Genomic DNA, 21,313 nt, shown 5'->3' on the forward strand with positions numbered 1-21,313 from the left:
GTCCCAGAGCCTCCTCTACCCCATCCCCTGAAGTGTACAAAAGGCTCTGACTAGATGACACAGGGGCACAGCCCCTCGGCTGAAACCCTTGGGGTAGACACATCTCTGAAGTCAAGACGTGTTTGGATTTGAGAAAGCATGATGTGCCGAACTCACAGAACACAAGCGGAAAGGTCGGCAACACCCCCTAATCCCACACAAGCATCCCTCAACGAAGCAACTGATCGTCCACACCAAGTGGGGTAAAGAAGGACCACAGACAGCTTCATATCCATGCAGGTGGGGCACTGCTGCCCAGTGAGCTTGGCCCAAACCTCACTGCCTTTCAGTTTTAGAGCCTTTGGGGTTGTGGATAACGGAGTACAGGGTGGACTGAAGGCACAGCTAACCCCAGCCAGAACATGGCTTTCTGATGGGGACCATGTGCACAGCACCCTCTGCAGTAAATATTTGCTGGGTGAATAAAGGGGCACATGGGCCACACCCCCTCCCTTCAAGAGCTGGCCGACCTGGGGGAAGTCAGGTAGGTAAATAAATAATTACGAGGCAATCTGCTTGGTGCCAGAACAGGGAGCTGAGGCTGGAGGCCAGCTAACACAAACCCCTGATCCTCAGGGCCCTGGCGCTGAGCCCTCTAGCCTGCACTTGGAAAGGCTAACATCCTCTCTCTGGTCTCAGGTGGCCCCCATCCTTGGGCGCTCTGGACTCTGAGATGACCCTGGGGAGACCCCTTGCTCTGTGGGTAACACCCAGTGCACTTCAGTTCCTGCCCTCAGTTGGCTGTGACCCAGATGACCTCCAGCCTTTGACCTCCAGGTGATCCACAAGCTCGCCCCCCCTGCTTCCCACCCCCTTGGTGCCTGGGCTCACATTTCTTCTCTGGGAAGCCGTTGCCGGTGGCAGGGATGGCACCGGGGCCGCCGGGCGGGAGGGGGTGCTGGTGCTGGCGGCGGGCGGGCAGCGTGCTGGAGGGGAAGGCGCAGGTGCTGGTGAAGAGCACGTCGCTGGGCAGGCCGGGCTCTAGGCTGGCGGGGCTGGCAAAGCTGGGCTCCCGACGCCCGCTGCACAGACTCTCATCCGACAGCGTCCGCTGAAGACTCTTCTGTGGTGACTGCTGCCAAGACAGGGGACACCGGACGTGGTCACAGCCAGGCCCATGGCTGCTGTCCTCAGTAGTGGCTTCTTCCCATCTGGGAGGTCTGTGGTCCTTACCCACCCAACATCCATTTCTACCCTTTTCTGGTCAACACACCCCAGTTTCCCCCTGGGGGTTCCTCCTCCCCCACAAGCGGCCCACATGGTTCTGTTGGGCTGATCCCAGCCTCCAGCTCCGGGCAAGGTCAGGGAAGGTGGTGTGACCCAAGGTGGAGCACTGGAAGTCAGTCCATGTGGGCACACTAGGGACTGAGCACTGGCTGCCCCCAGTGCTCGTGCTGCTGGGAGAGAACCCCAGACAGACTGCGGCCCCCCAGGTCCCCAAGAGAGAGTGCCTGCCTGAGCATGTAGCTGGGGGTAGGCAGGGACAAGAGGGAGGAGGAGCAGTGGAGTGAGGGACTAAGGACGTCTGCTGTTTTGGCCTCCCCCACTCTTGGGTGACAAGGGCCTGGAGGCCCCCGGGGTAGCTCTCCTCCCCTCTTGGTCCCTGCGGTTCAGGTGGGTGGGGGCTGCTTCCCCTGTGGGCTTCAGGAGGACTACACGAAAGCCAGTAAGAGCATCCCTTTTCAGTCCCGTGAGGTACTGGTGTGGAGTAAATTCCCCTGTGCCTGCCAAGGCCAGCTTATACTGTACTCTTCTCCCTGACCAACGTGATATCCTGGCCACACACACCCAAACAGGCTGGCAGGTGCTGTGGGCAGAGGCCATGGGCAGGGAGGGCAGGAGTGAGCGCAGGGACCAGTCCTCCCGCCTCGCCCTCCCACGGCTCCCCGGCCTGCCTGATTCAGTGAGTGGCAGGGCGGGGCAGCCTCTACGTACCCCAGCGTCTCTCTCCTGCTCGGGCGCCAGGTTGTCCATGATGATGAGTTTCTTCAGGTCATCTTCGATGGTGGACTTGTAGTTCTTCCGGGGGGAGCGGAGGTCTCGGAGGGACGCCCTCAACCTCGGCTGCCCGAAGACGTTTTTCGTGTTGCTGTCCACCTGCCTGGAATGAGAGGGTTAGGGTCGGAGGGGTCTTGGGAGGCTCGCGCCGCTGCCCAAAGCTGTCCTGACCCAAGAAGGCCGTGCCGCCGCCACTGGGCGAGTGACCACAGGCAGCTTCTCCGCTTCACCGGGTGAAAGTGGGACAGAGGGACCAGGTTGATTCTCTCCGCTCACTCATCCCACAGAGATCTCCGGGGAACCGACTCTGCCATGCGTGCTCTTGGTGGCGGTACAGCCCTGCATGTGGAGCTGACTCCAGTCAGGAAGCCTGGCAACAAATAAGTGAACAGAGAGAGAGAGACCATAATGGGAGGAGGGGAGGTTTTGAAGAAAAATAAAGCCAGGTAAATGGAGAGGGGCTGACAGGGACGGAGGATGGCTTTTCTGAGGGGATGGAGTCTGAGCCGAAACTTGGAGGAAGGCAGGAATCCACCAGGTAGAAGCGGGCTCTGGGCAGAGGGAACAGCAAGCGCTGGGCTGTGAGGGGGGAACAAGCCGGGTGAGTTTATGGAGTGGGGGGAGGGGCGAGTAGGCGAGGGGAGTGAGGGGTGGGAGGTGAGGCCTGGGAGGGGCTGGGGCAGATGTTTGGGAACCTATGAGCCACAGAGGGGACTTGCATATGGGGAGCCTCTGATCTGGGGAGCGCCACGCCCTGATTTGCATTTTAGAAGGGTCCCGGATGGAAAAGTGACCCTCATGGAAGCAGGGACACAGTGAGCAAGCTCCCGCAGTTGTTCAGGTGAGAGATGCGGGTGGCCCAGACCAGGGATTCCAGCCACACAAGAGGGATGGGGTCCCACAGAGGGAGCACCCCCAGGGACAGGTCTCTATGGCAACTGCTTGGCCACAGGCAGCAGACCTCAGGCCTGAGCGCTCCAGGGCCTGGCACCAGATATCCCTAACTTTGGTTTCCTCATTCCTCACATTGGGTAAGAGGACTCACGCATGATGGGGTAACTGGGGGGATCCAGAGATGAGGTCACTGTAAAGGCAGAGCCCCCCGACTGCTGCCATCTTGCTTTTCTACTGATCATCCAGTTTCAGAAGTTGGTTTGTGAGCCAGTGTCTCTCTGACCACCACTCTCTTCTTTGGCATTCCCCAAGCTGACCCAGAGCTGCCTTCCAGAACATTCTGTGGTCTGAAAGTCTTTGAGGCACAGCCTGGGGTTAAGAGCTGGAGCCCTGGAGGCAAACAGGCCTGGGTCTGAGTCTAGGCTCTGCCTGTTCCTGCTGTGGGAACCTGGGCAAGTCACACCACCTCTCTGATCCTTGGTTTGCTCATGTGGGAAACAGGCTGACCTCACAGCATTTTGGGGTTTGCTGCAAAGCGCCTGGCTGGCACCTGACAGAGCAGACACTGGGGAAATGAGTTTCCCTGAGGCAGCCCAGGCCCCTGAGCTGCACACAGCCCTCTTCTGCTGCTCCTAACTCTCTCTGTTGGCTCCACAGACCATCATCCCACCGCCCCTTGGCCCTCTCCTGGCCCAGGCTGACTCCCCTGGGGCTCCAGGTCCTCCACTCCTGGGACTTCCCCTGAGGTCCCCCCTCATCCTCTGATTTTGGCCCTGCCTTTGGAGTCAGCTCTTCTACCGTGAAAACTGGGTCCCTCACCTGAGCTGTTGCCACCCCCCAGAAAAGAGATAAGGACAGCTATCAGGGTGCCCTCAGGGCGCACCAGGCCCTCTCCACCACCTTGTGAAATCTGCAGAGCAGCCCTCCCCGACAGCCACTATTACTAGCACCTCCATGTTGTAGATGGGAAGCCGAGGCACAGAGAGAGAAAGTAACTGTCCAAAGCCCCCCAGCCTGTGAGCAGGGGAGTCAGAGTTCCCGCCAAGGCCACCAGGCTGCAGAGCCCTCAGCTGTCACCACTGTGCTTGACTGTCATGTTTCTATCACAGAGACGGCGTATAAAAGATGTATGGTATGTGGAACGTAATCACATTTGGTTTAATAACATGCTTTTATAGGCAGAAAAAAATTCTGGAAGAAATTATGAACAATGATTACCTCTGGGAAGTTAAAGTCTTATCAGAAGGTGGAAAAATGACTTTTACTTTTCATCTGATACCCACATCCTTCTGAACTGTCTGAATTTATTTTTATTATAATCATGTGTTATAACAATAATAATAATAAAAACCAGTTTAAAAAGAGCTGATACCTAGACTTCATCATTTTGTAACTCAGGAAAGAAAAAAAGAGTCTTTGAATCCAGGAAGAAATGAGATACCCTGGGCTCCTGAGGGTATTGAAGTCTACATTTTTTTCTCATTTTCTCAGCTGCCAGGCTTGGGAGTTTAACAAAGGAAGGAAGAGAGGGTGGTGAGCTTTTTCTTGTTAGGTCATATTCCTCCCCAGATGAGAATTCCAGGTCTAGGGTAATTCTGGCTCCGTCATTTATTAGGGAAGAGTGTTCTCTGCACAAATGAAAAGCTTTCTATCCAAACGAGGGAAACAGAAAGAGGCAGAAAGAGAGAAAGAGACAGACACACCCTAGAGCACATATTGCTCCCGCGGGAGCTGGAAGGGGACTTACCCCACCTTCCCTTTTGATTTTGCCATTTCCCAGAATCCCCTGCAAGGGGGGGCTGCAGTGACTCAGCGCCGGGCCCGCTGTGCGCCCAACAACCCTGGAGCAGGCTGGGCCCTCAGCTCATCTACTGCAATAAAGGAGCACTGTCCACAGGCTCCCCTCTGGGAGGGGTGTAAAATGACCTGCTGCAAACTTGAAAACGTGTGCTCTCTTGGCCCTAAGAGTTCTACATCTGGGAGTGTGGCCTTCTGAAAGGCCCTCATGAACCCACGTGTGCCGGGGTGCATGGGGATGCTTCGTGGGGTCCCGTCTGTGGAGCACACAGAACTGGGCAGTGGCAGGCAGGAGAAGGGCAAGGTGGTCCTCCAGGGACCATCTAGCTGCTGAAGAGAAGTGGGGCTGATCCACGGGACACAGAAAGAGGTTCTCCCAGGTATGTCATGGGAATAAAGAAGCAGAATGTGTAGTGTGAAATCATTTTTAGAAAATGAAACTCACACACAGCTTAGCTTGCTATACTGAAGTTTACCTAGCTCTCAGCTCCAGAGGTGGCTAGGTGGGGGATTCACTTTTTAAAAATGTTCCTCACCACAGCCCATGAAGTCCAAAACGAGTTGTCCTGTTCTGCCTCAGCCCTCATCCCCTCCCACAGGGTTTCTCAGGGTTCCTTAGCACAGCAGGCATGTTCTTGCCTCAGGGCCTTTGCACTGGCTATTCTGGCTACCCTCCCCAGCATTCCCTGCAAGTGGCAGCTTCTCATCTGTCCGGGTTGGCTCACTTCCTCATAGAGGCCTCCCCTGACTGCTCGGCCTCCTGGTGCTTGCTCCCTGCCCCGGTGAGCTCCATCACACAGTCCAGTGTTACCTCCTCACTGTATTCATTTCACGATGATCTGTCCTGTGTACTTGTGTTTGCAGTCCCACTCCTCCCACCTGCAGCCTTCTGCGTTCCATGTCTAGTGTCGGGAACAAGGCCTGTCGCATTGCAGGCACTCAAAATTCGTTGTCAAATGTGTATCACACGGAGCTAACCTTCCTGCCAACCAAGCAGCCAACCTCCCTACCCATCTCCTTCCTTCCCACCTTCCTTATTCTCTTCCTTCCTTTTACAACAAGCTTGACTGACTTTTACAAGACAGAAAAAACTACAGAGATCCTTTAAAAAGTCAAGCCAAAAGAACACAAGCATTCCTTCCCTGCTCTGTTTGTGTTCATTTGCTACAACCACCTTCCCAGCTCCCAGGACCTGCAGGACTCTCGGCAGGCACTCCTAATTCTACAGTGCAAGGCTGGCTCACTGGAAGAAATCATGCTAGAACCTTCTCCCCCGGCCCTCAATTCTGCACTTATCCATCCACTGCGGGCTCCACGTGGCCTGACAGTGTTAGTGGGCTTCTGCGACACATCTAACGGGAAGAAGTAAGATGAAATTCAGTTTGGAGCGTCAAATCGATCACTCTTGCCCTTATTCTCTTTCTTCTGGAAGAATTTTCCAATGTATTTTCTAAACTGAATATTCTAAGCAATCATTTAAGATGCTATTAAATTCCAGGTTGAGAGAAAAACAAAAACAAAACCCCAACTAAACCAAACTGGGCTTGTACATCTCCGACCTTTTTCCTTTTTCTCAAGATCTCTGGTCTCCATAATTGTTTAAACCTAATGACCTCTGAGGATAGAATGGACTATCCTCTGACCGTTAAGAAGAATGAGATCACCGTGTATGTACTAACAGGGAACTGTCGCTGAGCTGAGAAAAGAGCGCGTGAGAAAGGCTGGAGGTGCAGGGACAGGGGGTGACTGCATTGATAAACAAAAAGAGGCCTGAGGGACACACACGCACTCATGCATGCTCCGTCATGTTTGGAACATTTTTGGAAGGATGCAGAAGGAATGAAACAATGTTTTGCTTCTGGGGAGGGGAGCTGGATGGCTGGGGGCCAGGGAAGAGAGAGAGGCCTGGTTTTCAATGCAAACCCTTTTGTATCAGTTTGGTTTTTATGCTGTGTGTGTTTTATCTTTAAAAACACAAATGAAGAAAACACCCAGAAGGAGGTATCCTGTCTCAAGGTTCTGACCGACAGCACAAGACAGTCTCTAATTTGCCCAGGTTGTCTGAACTCGCATTTGCCATATTGTAGAATTAAACTGCTTACATTGGAAAAGAAAAAGAAAAAAAATTACAAAGAAGTCTCTGCGGTCAGGACCCAGACAACAGCAACTTCTTTTTCCTGTGATAACAGGGCCAGAAGTGGACGGCAACCAGGGGCTCCCACTTGGCTGGGCCGATCCTGCTGACTTGGAACTCTGGCCTCCAACTGGGGCAGCTCCCTCGGGGCCGGGTTAATGAAGCTAATTAGGAGGCTGTCGGCCTGCCTGAGCTCGGGGGTTCTGCCAACCTCGCTGGCGAGGACACTCACCGGGTCTGCACCTTAGGCAGCAGGCAGATTTTCCTGGAAGGATGGCTGGAAGAGGCCTGTGGGAGTTGGGGGCAACTGTGCCGTGGGGTGGGGATGTCAGCGAGAGGCTTTCCCCTGCTCCTTCCGTGGCTGGGCTGAGCTGGACCCAGGACCCCTAAACTCAAGGAAGGAGCCCAAAGGCCAGATGTTAACCACTAGACACCAGTTCCCATGATGACCGCGCATTTCCCTACGACTCACTGAATCCTCACACCAACTCTGGGGGGTAGGCACTCCTGTCTTTCCCTTTTGAGGCTAGGGGACGGAGGCACAGAGAGTTGAGGACACTCAGAAAGTAGCGCTCAGTGTGCATGGCACACGGTGATGTGGGCCCTCACCTGGGGCCAGTGCACCTCATGTGGCTAAGTTCCCTCCTCATGGCCATCATCGCCATTACCTACCATCATCCTGCTCTCCCGGTAAGGGTCCTGATGCTCCAAGGGCTTCCAACAGTGATGGCAGAGCCGCTAGCCACCAGGGGCAGCCTTTTGGTTGGGTTGAGACGAGCCCGCGGGGGAGGACGAGCCCAGGACGGATGGGGAGGCAGGGCTGAGGGCTGCTGGTTCTGCCTCCTGCTCCACAGGGATCCAGCCTGACAACCCACTGGCCTAGCCACACCCTCACCTGGTAAGCCCTGGGCAACTCACCCCCCGGTGCTGGGGTCCTCACGTGGATTAACTCCATAAGTCCTCACGACTGGGAGGTAGGGACAACTGTCAGGCCAGTTTAAAGAGAGGGAAGCTGAGGGGTTAAAGAGCTTATGAGGGAGTCCCGCCCTTACCCCATGCTGTTCTGCCCCTCTGCTGGCTGGGAGAAGGCAGGCCAGTGAGTCCAGTGTCTTGGGACAAAGGGGTCAAAACAGGGCCGTCTGGCCATCTCTGGAGGCAGAGCTGCTGGCCTGCCCTGTAGGGTTGACCGGGGCCTGAGACAGAAGGGCTGAGGGCGAGGGACCTGCAGGTGCTCTCGGTCCCCTCAGCATGCAGATTCTCTGTCCTTCACCAGCTCACTCTGTCTTTTCTTCAACAGAGTGTTCGCCTGAGACTATTTCCGCCAAGAAGCTAGTCCTCAGAACACACGAGCCACGGCCCTGGATGCCTGTCCTCCCTGCCCTCTCACGTGATGAGATGCTCTGTTAGTTACCTAGCTGGGAGGAGTCCTGGGCTACGCACTTCTACCCGTGCCTCAGTTTCCCAACTGGAAAGGAGGTCTCCGGGAGGATCAGTGGGGCCAGGTCTGCACAGCCCTAGCCATGCAGCCTGGCTGAGAGGCAGCGCCCCCATGTCAGCCATAGCCATTCTCATTCCTCTGGGGATGTGTTAGACCAGAACCAAAGATAAAGGAGGCAGACCTGGTAATTACTCCTTGGGGGAAAAGCTCATAATATGTGGTGACAAATTACAAAACCAACAATCATAATATTTGCAGTGATTAACCTTAACTAACCAAGTGAATCTGGGCAAGGGACTCAACTATTTTGTGACCTCAATTTTTCTTATCTGGAAAATGGGATACAAAGTACCTACACTCATTGTTCTATAGTGCAGATTAAATGAGTTTAAGTAGGTAAAAGGCTTATGACAGTACTTGGCAGGGTAGGTATAAATAAACGTAGGTAAATAAGTTATGCAAATGAGTTTTTGTGCCTTGGGATAAAATATTCAGCAACAGAATTATACACAGATTAAAAGCAAACATGTTTAGTCTCAAATAATTTAGCTGGAAGTAAAGACAATGTTTTCTGGAAAACTAGGTTAAGTGACTCAGAAGTGTCTCTAACAATGACAAAGACATTATCTCCAAACTGCGCAGGGAGAGTCTGAATAAACCAGCTTCTTGAAATGGTAGGGTGTGGACAAAAGGATTAATCCTGTATTAACATATAATCTTATGCATGTGATTTTAAAAACGTATCTATAACTAAATTAATAAATGTAAGAAACTATGAAACTATTTGTGTCCCCCAATATTTTATATATGTAGTTTACATACGTGTACACACACACGTATGTAAAAAGACTTCCTTGGATCTTATCACTGAGAACAAGGGGCTGCTGTTTGTTGATGGCTGTCATGTATCCAGGGATATTTTCTGAGTGCCTGCTATGTACTGGGCTCTGAGGGGGGCTCAGGTGCTCTGCTCTCCCAGACCCCTCAGTCCAGTGGGGCAACAGGAAGGAAGCAAGTCTCTAGGACGTGACCATCTGATGTGCCCTGGACAGATGCTGAGGGAGGGAAGAAGTGTAGGGTCGGCGGGAGCGGTGAGCCTGGTGTGGGGGCTCGGGGAGCATCTTTGAGGATGGCATGGCTGTGCTGAGACCATAACCCTAATCTAATGACTGGTGTCCTTATAAAAAGGGGAAATGTGGACCCAGAGACCTGCATGCGTGGAGAACGTCACATGACGATACAGGCAGAGACTGGGGCCATGCATCTATAGGCCAAGAAGTCCTGCAGATTGCCAGCAAGTCAACCAGGAGTGGGAGAGTGGCGTGCAACAGGTCCCTCCCTCCCTCCCAGCCCTCAGGAGGAACCAACCCTGCCGGCACCCTGACTCGACACCCCGACTCGGCCTCCCAGCCTACAGGACCCCGAGACAATGCATTCCTGCTGCTGAGCCACTCGGTGTAGGGGCTTTGCTGCCACGGCCTAGCCAACTGCGGGTGGGTAGAAAGGAGTGAGCCGGGTAGGGAGGGACCTGGGTTGGGAGAGGGAACAGCAGGCACACTGGGGAGGCAGGGCAGCTGCCCTCATGGAAGAGCACAGTGGGGTGAGCAGGGCCTGACCCTCTGGCCATCCTGAAAAGTGGGGGCCTTACAGGATCCTATGGGGGTGCAGTTCCATTCACTGACGGGGCACCCACTGATGCCTGGCAGCTATAAGAATCTCGTGACCAAGACAGTGATCCCTGCTTTCCTGTGGGGCAACCAGGCAGTGGAACAGAGAACAGCGACAGAATAATGGCTGGGAAGGCTGAGGAGGGGGCATTGGACCAAGTCCCCCTGGAGCCAGACACAAGATGCAGGGCAAGAGAACTCCAGGGCCGAGAGAGCCACCGCAAAGGCCCTGAGGTCAGCCATGTGTCGCAGGGCTTAGGAGCAGGAAGAGGCCAGGTGGCTGGAGTGGGGTGAATGAGGGGAGCATGGGAGGAGATGAGCGCAGAGGAGTGGGGAGGCGGGTCACGCCGGGTCCGCGTGGGAGTCTGGACAAAGCATGCAGTGTACTAGTGCCTGGTACAGTGTATGTGCTCAGTAGATATGAGCCTTCATCATTAATCCTGGGAGCAGGGGAAGCCCCTGGAGGTTTTAATCAGGGGAGTGAAGGATCAAAATCTAGTTATCCAGATGCCCCCAGCTGTTAGTGAGGTGCGTGGACTGGATGCTCAGCCTGAGAGCGGCTTGCTCACCCTTGACGTCTCCAGGGATCCCGTTTCTCTCTCCTGACGCCTCCTGTCATCCACATGGCCTCACCCAGGTCATGAAAGACAACGTCACAGGATGGAGGAGGGCAGATCCCTGACACCCAACTGAAGAGGAGCCTGGACCAGGGTTCCTAGGCTCTGATCCAAGCTCCATCCCCTACCGGCTGTGAGATGCTGGGCCTCAGGTGCCTCACTGGGAAAAGTGGGCGAATAATAGGTTCACCTCACGGAGCTGTTGTTGAGGATTCAGTGAATTCCCGTACGAGAGCTCAGAACCGAGACTGGCACACAGCGAGTACTCAATACATGTTTGAAACCATCACATTCTCCTCACTTAAAAAAAAAAAAACCCTTTCTTAACTGACCACTCCTCTCCTTTCTCTTCTGCTTCATAGCAAAATGCCTCAAATCAGCTGCTTCCGACTCTGCCCTACTTTTCTCTCCCGCACCCTTGAGTCCCCTCTGTGAGGCTCAATGGTCGCTCAGTCCCTGGGCTCACCCCACCCTGACCTCTCACAGTCATCACCCCTGGGCGCCTCCTTTGCTGGTTCCTCCTTGTATTCTCTGAACACAGAGGGGTCTCAGGCTGAGTTTCACACCTCCCCTCCCCTCCCCTCCCCTCCTCTCCTCTGTGGCCTTTATGCTGACTGACCTCTCCCTGAGCTCCAGACTCCTTACTCGACTGCCTGCTCCATGTCTTCTGCGCGTTGTAATCACAACCCGTCGGGGACTGAGCTCCAGAGCCTGCTCCCTACTCAGCCTCACCTCAGCCCAAGGGGAGTCCACCCTTCAGGCTACAAGACCTGCTTTCATCTTCAGCCTTGCTCTTTCTCTCACGCTACATCCAATCTGCCAGCAAGGCCTGCCTGCTTCCACTTCAGAGAATCTGACCTGGAGCTGCCGCCTTCTCCCCGCTCCCCGCCCCGGCCTCCATTCTGCTCCAGCCCTCTCGTCTCCTGCCTGGACCATTGTGGTAGCGCCTCCCTGGTCCCCTGTCCCCACAGGCTGTGCTCCACACGTAGCTGCAGGGACCCTGTGAGCACCCCGTTTAGATTATGTTCATCCCCTCCCGTGGGGGCCCCTGACAGCAGAGGCCACGGCCCTTAGAGGGGCCCACAAGACCCTGTGCGATCTGTCCCAGCGCCCCTCTGACCTCACGTGCTCACATGGTCCCAGCCACGCCGGCCTTCCTCCCGCAGACCAGGCGCACTCCTGCCTCAGGGTCTTTGCTGTTGCCGCTCCCTCTGCCTGGAATGCTTTTCATCCAGACACCACAGTGCTCGCTGCCCTCTGACCTACTGCACTCTCTTCCTAGTTATCCTACTTGTTGTCCGCCTCCTCTGCCAGAAAGTCAGCTCCCCAAGGGCAGGGATCACCGTCCGCCTGATCACAGCTGTTTCCCAAGGTGTGGACCCGCATGGCGTCCTGCACGAGGGACTGAGCTGTCACCGTCCTCAGTGGTGCCTCACCAGGCATCCAGGCACTTACTTCTTTGGGTCAGTGAAGGGGAGCGGCCGTGGCGGGGGCTCGTCCGTCCTCTTCCATCCTGCCGGGTGCTTGTTGCGCACAGGCTGCTTGGAGAAGAAGGACTTGGGGACAGAGGCAGAGAGCTGGAAGGCGCTGGACTGGGCCAGCTGGGAGGGTCGTGGGCTCTCTGCGCTGGCCGGCTTGTGAACCTGAGTGGGGTAGCCGGCCCTTGAGCTCATGTCGCTGCAGAGTGAAAATGAGAGCAATAAACCACCACTTCCATACCACATTTTGAAAAACTGATCTGTTGAAATTTACTCTTGGGAATCAGCCCCCAGTATGTCCATTAAAAAAATGAATAACCTAATTACTTCCCCCCAAAAAAGATGAAAAAATAATAAATAAAAAATAAATTTAAGAAATTTTTTTAAAAAAGAAGAAATTTACTCTTAGCAGACAAAAAAGTTCATTCACACAGGAGAGACACAAGTACATTAGTGCTGTGGAAAATTCCAATACATAGCCGTCTACGTGGAGAAAAGGTAACTCTGCCTTCACAGCCCAGACAGCCCGGGTCCCACCCCAGGGATGCCCTTTGAGCACAGTCAGTCCCACCGTGGGAATCTACAAAAGTCACCCCTGCGGGTGGACTCCCCCCTCTCTCCCCAGAGATTCCCTGTCTCTGTGCACAACCCACACAGCGGCTGGAGGAGGGGGTCCTGCCTGCCCATCTCTGGAGGTAACCATGGTTTACAGTTTGCTCTGCTTCCTTCTTAACCTTTTCCTATGATTTAAAAACATCCATGTGTAAACAATCAGAAAACAGGAGCTTTTACTGAGGAGTGGGTAGGAGAATTACGTTTTTATATAACTGGAATCATGCTAATAAATTGTTCTGTAACTTATCTTTTTTTTTAACTTAAAATACATCTTGCCATGTAGCCTCTTCATTCAAATATTTTTTGAGCACTACTACATGTCGGACACCAGTCTAGCTCCATATCCCAAATGCTGGGTTCCTGTGGAACTAATGCTACAATGAACCTCATGCTGTTAACTAGGACCCAACTGCTCACCCCAGTAAGGCGAATCAACCAGTAAAACTTTTTAATAAAATTCCAACGCCATTTCAAGTAAGAGCTCTTTCATGGGAAAATTAATGGCCTTGAAGTGTAAGTCAATACATCTCATCTAAGGTTGAATTAGCAATATTAAGGGGTAGGACTTTTGACCACAGCTGAATGAGGAGACTGGCAAACTCTCACCCCCTCAAAGCACAACACTAACAAAGACAACCATTTTAGTACGCTGGAAATTGACCAAAAGCATGTAACAAACCAAGTATCACTTATGCTTGAAAAACTGCCAAACTTCAGGGAAGAGACATTTTGACCTGGGGCTCTTCCTATCCCCTTGCCCAGCTCAATGAACAAGGAAGTTCTGCTGCAGTGGATCCTCTGGGGCGGCGTCAGCATTTCAATACATGTTCACTGAGAGTTTCAGAAGGAGAGGGAAAGGGGCAGGAGAAAGGTTTGAAGAAATAATGGCTGAAAACCCCCCAAACTGGACCAAAAAAACACATTCATCTGCACATCTAAGAAGCTCAATAAATCGCCACTTGGATAAATACAGACATTCACACCCAGAAAAATAGGTGAAAGTCAAACCATTAAGATAAAAACCCTGAAAGCACCAAGAGAAAAAAGATTCATCACATACAGAGGTGTCAATACAATTTACTGCTGACTGGTCATTTGAAATGATGGAATGGAATATTTCCAAACCGCTGAGAGAGAGAGAGGAAAAAAAATCGTCAACCAAGAATTCTATATCCAGCAAAAACTATCCTTCACAAACGAGGGTGAAATAAAGACGTTTCCAGGTAAACAGAGACTGAAAGAATTTGGTGCTAGCATATCTGCCTAATATATAATAAAATAAGTCCTCAGGCTGAAAGGAAATCACTACAGATGGTGACCTGAATCCATATGGAGAAATGAAGGGTCTGAGATGGTAAATTTGTGGCTTAGAATAAAAGACTCTACGGATGTATGTTTTTTTATTTCTCCTCTAACTTCCTTAAAGTTAAACATAAGTCCATATAAGGCAATAATACCAACACTATATTGTTGGGTTTATAACGTATATGGATGGAATACACATGACAAAAATAGCACAAGGAAGGGAAAAGGGCATGGGGCTATATTAGGCAAAAGTTTCTGTATTTTATTGGAATTAAGTTTGTATTGGTCTGAAATACACTGATAGATGCATGCTATAAAAACTAAAAAAAAAAAGTCCAAAAAAAATAAAGAGGGATCCAGATGGCACACCAAAATACATTTAACACAAAAGGCCGCAGTAAAGAAAGAACAAGGGAGCAAAAAAGACAGTAAACATACAGAAAACAAAGAACAAAACGGCAACTGTAAATCCAATCATTATCAAGAACTTCATTAAACATGAATGTTGAAACACCACAACTGCAAACTGTCAGAAGGGATTAGAAAAAGTAAGCTCTGACTGACTTATATATTATACTTTTTGATAATTTAGCAACATTTGTCAATGGGGCCATGGTTGTGCACTGGTGGTGGCATGTCCAGGGAGCCAGGGAGCATGTAATACTGGGATTGGACTCTGCCTGGGGTGTTCAGGAGGGCTTCCCCAAGGAGGCAATGGCGTCTGAGCTGAGAACTGGAGGGTGAGGAGCCTCAATCTAACATGTTACCTCCCAGAAATCCAAGCCAAGGAAAAGCCTGCACACGTACATGCAGGCACATGGAGGGGGTCACTGCAACACTGTGTGTAATCAAGAAAAGTTGGGCATGGCCTGAATGTCTTTTAAAAGGGGATTAACAGACTGTTCGAAGCACAGTCACAATATGGAAAACTACACAGCCAGTGCAAAGGATGAAGTTGATTCCTGTTTATGGATGAGAATGGATGTCTGAGTTACAGTAAGTGGAAACAAGGCCTTGTGTAGAGCACACACTTTTTTTTTTTGTAAACCTTCATACTTGTGTGACTACTGGACTTTTTTTGGGGGTGGGGGGGTCTTTTCTACAGAAAGGAAATGTAGTTTTTTTTTTCTCCAACTGTGGCTTATGAAATCAATTTAATGGATCTTGACCACTATTAAAAGGAAAAAAAAAAAGAAATAGACTAGAATTAAAAAACCTCAGTGTACCCCATGTAAGGTAAGAGTAAGTGGTTTTGTGAAACTATATTCCGGATGTCCATGCTGGGTCGTAATGTAAAAGGCTTTTCCTGTTTTGGGTAATGGTCAAAATGTTTGAAAGACCTGGGCTAGTTGCAGACTGAGAGCAGTCTCTGGGGGAGCATACACTGACTACCTCTGCAGGTAGTAACGGTGCGGAAATGAGACCATGTAAATGGCACGGGGTAGAAAGGAAGTGCCAACTGACACTTCAGTGTCCTTTCTCAAGGCAACCTTGAACTCCACCCCTTCTTCTTCAACAGACAGTTTGCTGTACACAAGCATGTGTGCACATCCTCCCAACCTTCCTTTATAACATACACGGCAGCCTCCCCCGAGCTTGTTCTGCACCTGGCTTTGACCGTCACAAGATGCTCTGTCCATATCTCCATGTCAGCCCACACGGCCCCTCTCCCTTCAACGGCTGCAGGGGGCCCACTCTCTGAATATGTTCTAACTGATTTTAACCCTAACTTTTACTTTCTGCAGTACATATTTCTCTACCTTGTCATCTGGTATGTTCAACTTTTGTGAGCTGAAAAAAACAAGAGATGATTAAAAAAAAAAAGTTAAAGGATGAACACCTTCCGTCTCTGCATCTGCTAGCTGACCCTGTCCACTGCTTCTCCTGGGACAGGTTCACCCACTCCTCAGGCCTGTGCAGGCACTGGGTGCCATCCTATCACCTCACCCTATAAATGAAGGCTGATTTGACTCACCCGTTGCTTGAGGAAGGTGACCTAGAACCCAGCCCTGGGGGCATATCCTGACTGGCTGATGCCACTTGTCTGGGATGGGTCTGCAGTAGGTCTGAGATCTTCTGGCCAGTGAGACGCTGGGTGTGTGAGTGTGGATTATCTGCTTTGTGACTCGGGGGAAGATTTTGTCACTAGAAAACTAACAAAGACCACTTGCAGGAAGCACCACCATTTCTTCCACTGGACGCTGCGACTTCCTGCCCTGCTGGAAACCTTGAGGCCTGGGCTCCAGCTCTTCCCCCATCGTGGCCTTTACCTTCTCTGTGACTGAACCAGGACTCCAGGCACCTGGATTCACAAACTGCTACCCTGCTGCTATTTCTCCAATATTCTGATGCCAACCTGCCTTCGGGAAATTGTGGAAACAGGCAAATCATGGCCTGTTGTTATTTCCTCTCTGCTTGGGGTCAAGGTACGTGCACTTACGGGCGGCCCCGAGCGCCTGGGTTCTGTCTTTGTGGCAGGGACTTGGGGCTGTGGGGCTGCTTGTGAGGGGTCCCTTGGTCTGCAGTAAAGCTCTGGTGATATTTCTCACTTGTGATCAAAAAACCCCCAAAAACAAAAAAGAAAAAACCGAAACAACAACAACAAACCCTAGCGACGATCTGGTTGAATGACAGCCACTTGGAGACTGTGAGGGGAGCCAGTCTTTAGGCCGATGGAGGCAGAACAAAGAAAAGGAAAGAACCTGGGTCCTCGAGTCAATAAATTACCCAGTCGTGGGGCCCTCCCTAACTTGGGACTTCTCCTTTTGAGAGATAACAGACTTCCTCCAATTGAGCTGGGATTTCCTGCTATATGTAATCAAAGGCGTTCCCACGACTGTGCCGTCATTAGCCTCTCCAAGCCTCAGGAATGGATGGTGTCTGTACACAGTAGGACAGCAAAGAACTCTTCCCCTGAATGTGCTGTGCATCTCAACCTACCCCAGCCAAGGCGGGCGCCCGTCCCACATGCCCTGGGGACCACAGGCTGTGCCAGGTGCTGTATACAGGATGTTCTTACCCCACCTACCAATCAACACACACACTTCCCTTCTGCAGCACCGGTGTGGCCAGGTGCCCTCCCTGGGCCTCAGCTTCGACCTGAAAAGCGAGGCAGCACCACGCAGTGGATGAGAACGTGGGCCGTGCTGCTCATCTGACCCAGGTTCCAACCCAGCTTGACTGATGCCCTGTGATCTTCACTTGAGTCCCTTCCCCTCAAGGAGCCTCAGTTTCTTCCTCTGAGAAACAAGGCAATGACAGCACCTGCCTCACGAGATCACGCGTGCAAAGTGCTCAGCACAGGCCCGGGCACCAGGGATGTGCTCCCAGAGCTGCAGGTGTAAAGAAACATGGTGTGTCCAGGGGCTAAAAGCCCAGGCCAGGCCCAGCCAGGACTCGGATGCAGCATTCTTCTCTGCACCACACCGCACCTGCACCCCGAGAGGCTGTGCACTCATTGTACTGCATCTAGGAGAGCGTTTAAGATTTTGCTGGAGGAAAAGGTTCTGTGGCTTATAAAAAAAGCTGAAAAACCCCAGGTGGGATGGAGAAATCGTACAGAAGCAGAGGCATGTGCAACGCCCTGGGTTTATCCAGCCCTGGGACTCTGAAGGGAGGCCAATGGTGGCCCAGAGTGGGCAACAGGCACAAAGGGAGCTGTGCCCCTGCCTTCAGAAGGAAGGGCAGTGGCACAGCAGGTGACACTGGTGACCACATTGAGCCTGTGAACATGGCCAGGCCCTGCTCTAAGCATCTCACAGGCAGTGCTGCATTTAGATGTCCCAGCGACCCTACGAGGCAAGAACTACCACTATCCCCAAGTTTCAGGTGGGGAAGCTGAGGCCCAGAGAAATTAAATAACTTGCTCCAAATGATGCAGCTGGTAGGGGATGGAGCCAGGATACAAACACAGGCAATCTGGCTCAGGAGACACTGCGTTTAACCACTGACCTGTGCTCTCATGACAATGGTAGTCACGGTAAACACACAGCACGTGAGAATAGAGCCTAGCAGCAGCTGATGGTTCTGGGCCAGCTGTGCTGCGGGCCTCGTGCTAATCACTTCAATGCCGGTGTGGGTTCGGCCTTGCAGAGAACACAAAGCCTGTCATCACATTTTCTGGATGAGGAAATCGAGCCTCGGAGGAAGCGAGGAGCCTGATGGAGATCACGGTTGACTAGTGGTTGAGATGGGAAACAGCACTGCTCACCCAGAACCACCCAGGGGCACCCCATGGGGTCTTAACCGCTGGACTAATCCTGCCCTCTCTCCCGGGGCACTGGCATGGGTTCGAGAGTCGAGTCAGTCCCTGCACATGGCTGGATGACCAGGCTCCGGTGCCTGAACGTTCCAGCCTGCAGCCCAGGAGGGAAAATGGCAGGTCTTCAGAAAATGGAAGCAGAGGATGTGAGGCAAAAACTCCTGGCTCCAAACTGATGCAGAATCCAACCACCGCTTGCTGCCTCCACCAACCACTGTCCACCTGTATCCCCACAGCGGCTGCTTCCTGCCCTCACCCCCAAATACAGTCAGACAGGGCCTCCGATCACAGCCCTCTTCTGCTCAGGACTCTCTGGGGCTCCGCCTGATTCCAGGTAAGAGTCAGAGTCCTCCCCTGGGTCCTCCCCAAGGCCCCACACCCCCTGCTCCCTGGCTCTGCCCTCAGCTCCTCCCGCTTTCCCTCCTCTTCTGGCCACGAGGGAGGGGTTCCTCAAACACCAGAACATTTCCACCTCGGGGTGTTTGCACTACTCTCCCTGCTCCTCAGATCCCTGAGTGGCCCCCTCCCTCCCGTGAGTTCCTGGAGACGCCTGCCTGGGTTCCTGTTCTGAAGCTGACTGTGACTCTCTGAGTAGGCCTTGGTTGTGTGACCCCAGCTTCCCAGCTGACACAGGCAGGGTGGGCCCCTCACATCGCATCTCAGGGCTGTGCCCCCAGAAGGGAGTCCTGGAGACCAGAGCAGTCTGGGGAAGCACCCTACCTGCTTGGGAACGCCCGGCGGCGTCGGCTCCACGTACAGCCGAGAGTCTCTCACTGCCCCTAACCTGCTCTGACAAATTGCCCTGGAAGCCCAGGACGCTCCGGAGCGCGTGCTGCCCTGAGAGAGGGCGGGGGGCAGGAGGCGGCCCGCCTGGTGTCATCGGGCCCGCCACGGGGCCCAGAGCAGGCGCTGGCGCCGGACACCGTGCCTGGAAGCCGGGCTCCCATGACGCACGTCTGCGGGGAGTCTGTGAAGTCACTGAAATCACCGCTGGGCACAAGCTGCTGCAGGCTGCGGGGCTTCCCCGGAGAGGCTGCAACGTGAGGAGGGAGTGGGCGGGGCTCCCTGGTCCGACCCAGCAGGGCCCATCCCTTTCCTGGCAGGCCTCGAATTTTGCTGGGAAACTCAATCCCCCCCGAAACAGTCCACTTTCCCTCGAGTTGCCCACAGTGGTCTTCTTAAAACGTAAGTCAGATTATGTGCTCCCATGGCTCCATGTCCCTCAGAATCAAATCCCAGCACTTGACTGTGGTCTGTAAGGCCCCAAGAGCTGCGCCCCTGTCTACTTTGCAAATCAGAACTCCTGCCACCCTCTCCTTTTCTCCATCTGCCCACGGGAGCATTTCCAGAGCACTGCAAATGAGTTTACCTTCAGGGCCTTGGCATTTGCTATTTCCTCTGCCTGGATCACTCCCATGCTTCCTGCAAAATATCACCTCCTCCGAAAAGCCTTCCTTCTATCTCTTTGGGTTTTGTCCCCAGACCTTATTTCCGCCTGGCATACTAATAGTACACGGTTGCTCAATTGTCTTTCTGCCTTGCTGTCTCTTCAGAAGACTGTCAGCACCACAAGGGAGGGACTTGACTTTGTTCCCTGCTGTATCGCCATGCTTAGAACAGTGCCTGGCACATAGTGGGTGCTTTAGTGTCAGTGAACATACAAACAACATTCCTCTGAGGCCTGCCCAGCTCTGCTCTCATTTTCTCTCTCAAGAATCTCCATGCTCCTTGTCTGCAGCAATCTCCTGACACAGTTGGCCCGATGAGCAGAAGGCATGCTGTCTGAGACTGTGTCTCCCTCCCTGCTTCTGTCCTGTCGGTGCCACCTGCTGACATGTCTGCAGTTGCTCTGTCTTCTGGTCCAGGCCCCCTTCCCTCTCACTCACATTTCGGCCTCAGACTCATCACTGAGACGTTTTCAATCCTGCCTCCAGCACCATCTTTCAAAACACACACCTGCCTGCATTATCCTCTCTGCTGAAACCTTTCCTTGCTGCCTATAGCTCTTAGGATCAAATCCAAACTCTAATGTGGCTGGCAGGGCCTTGCATGGTCTGGCCCTGGCCCCAACCCCCTCAATTTCTACACTTAAGCCAAGGAGCCTGTATTCAGTGACCTGATAGCATCCACCCTCCTCCCCATCTCAGGGCCTTTGCATATGCTACTCCCACTCATGAGGACACCCTCCCCACATGTCATCTTTCCTTTCTCCCTTAAAAAAAAACTGTAACACAGCCCACATAGAGCAAAATACACAAAACATATGTATAATTTAACAAATAGTTGCAAAGCAAATACCCACATAACTGCATCCTAGGTCAAGAATATATCATTTGTCTCCTGAAACCACTTCACCTGCTCCCTCCTTATCCCTCTCATCCTTGGCAGAAATGACTCCTCCTTAGGGGAAAACTCTCCCACAGGCTAGATTAGATACCCCCTCCAGATCCCTACCACATCCACTCTCAGATCCCAGTGGGTCTTCCTGCAGGCTTTCCCCGAGCATAATTCATTACTTTTGTAATTATTTGCTTGCTGTCTCCCCTGGTGCCCTATCAGAGCCAGGATGGCCGGAGCCCAGTCTGCAGCAGAGGGCTGAGCACACAGCAGGGGTAGGCGCTTGCTGCCGGGATGAACACAAAGTGCTGCGCTACAGAGTGCAGGAGGGAGACACAGGGCAGCTGGGGAGCCCTTGTGCCTGCCCTGGGCAGCAGGTCATCATTCCAGCTTGGTCCCAGGGAAGGGACTGATGACAGCAGATGCAGAAGGTGGCTGGGCTGCCAGGAACAAGAGGCAGTGAAGCCAGTGGCAAGCAGAGGCACACGTGGGGCCCTTGGGCGCAGGTGCTCAGTGACCACCTGGAAATTTGCAGCTATTGGGATGGGAAGGTTGTGGGAGGACCCGCAGGTGAGGTGGGACTTACACATCTTCCCTGTCTGGAACACTCTGTCTTCCTAGTTCCCAGGAGCTTGGCCTCTTTTCTTCAGGACAGCCTCTCCTACACCGGGTCAGGCCCCTCCTTTGGGCTCCCACATCCGGAGTGCATCCCTCACCCTGGCCCTGGCCGCTG

The 21,313-nt window shown here is 52.8% G+C and overlaps 1 protein-coding gene across 10 annotated transcripts in view; it reads right to left on the reverse strand.

Moving 5' to 3' along the window:
* Positions 1–21,313, reverse strand: part of SIPA1L3 (signal induced proliferation associated 1 like 3) — a 214,753-nt gene that overhangs the window by 11,478 nt on the left and 181,962 nt on the right. For 8 of the 10 annotated variants that reach the window (XM_072967157.1, XM_031681736.2, XM_072967151.1 and 5 more), the window contains 3 exons: positions 12,040–12,261; positions 1,975–2,140; positions 871–1,114 (listed from right to left, as the gene is read on the reverse strand). In XM_072967157.1, the coding sequence (XP_072823258.1) occupies positions 871–1,114; positions 1,975–2,140; positions 12,040–12,261 (632 nt within the window). The remainder of the gene's footprint in view (positions 1–870; positions 1,115–1,974; positions 2,141–12,039; positions 12,262–21,313) is intronic. The other 2 variants (XM_072967158.1, XM_072967159.1) reach the window with 2 other exon arrangements.

The sequence above is a fragment of the Vicugna pacos genome, chromosome 9 (genome assembly GCF_048564905.1).
Source record: "Vicugna pacos chromosome 9, VicPac4, whole genome shotgun sequence".
Classification (NCBI taxonomy): Eukaryota; Metazoa; Chordata; class Mammalia; order Artiodactyla; family Camelidae; genus Vicugna; species Vicugna pacos.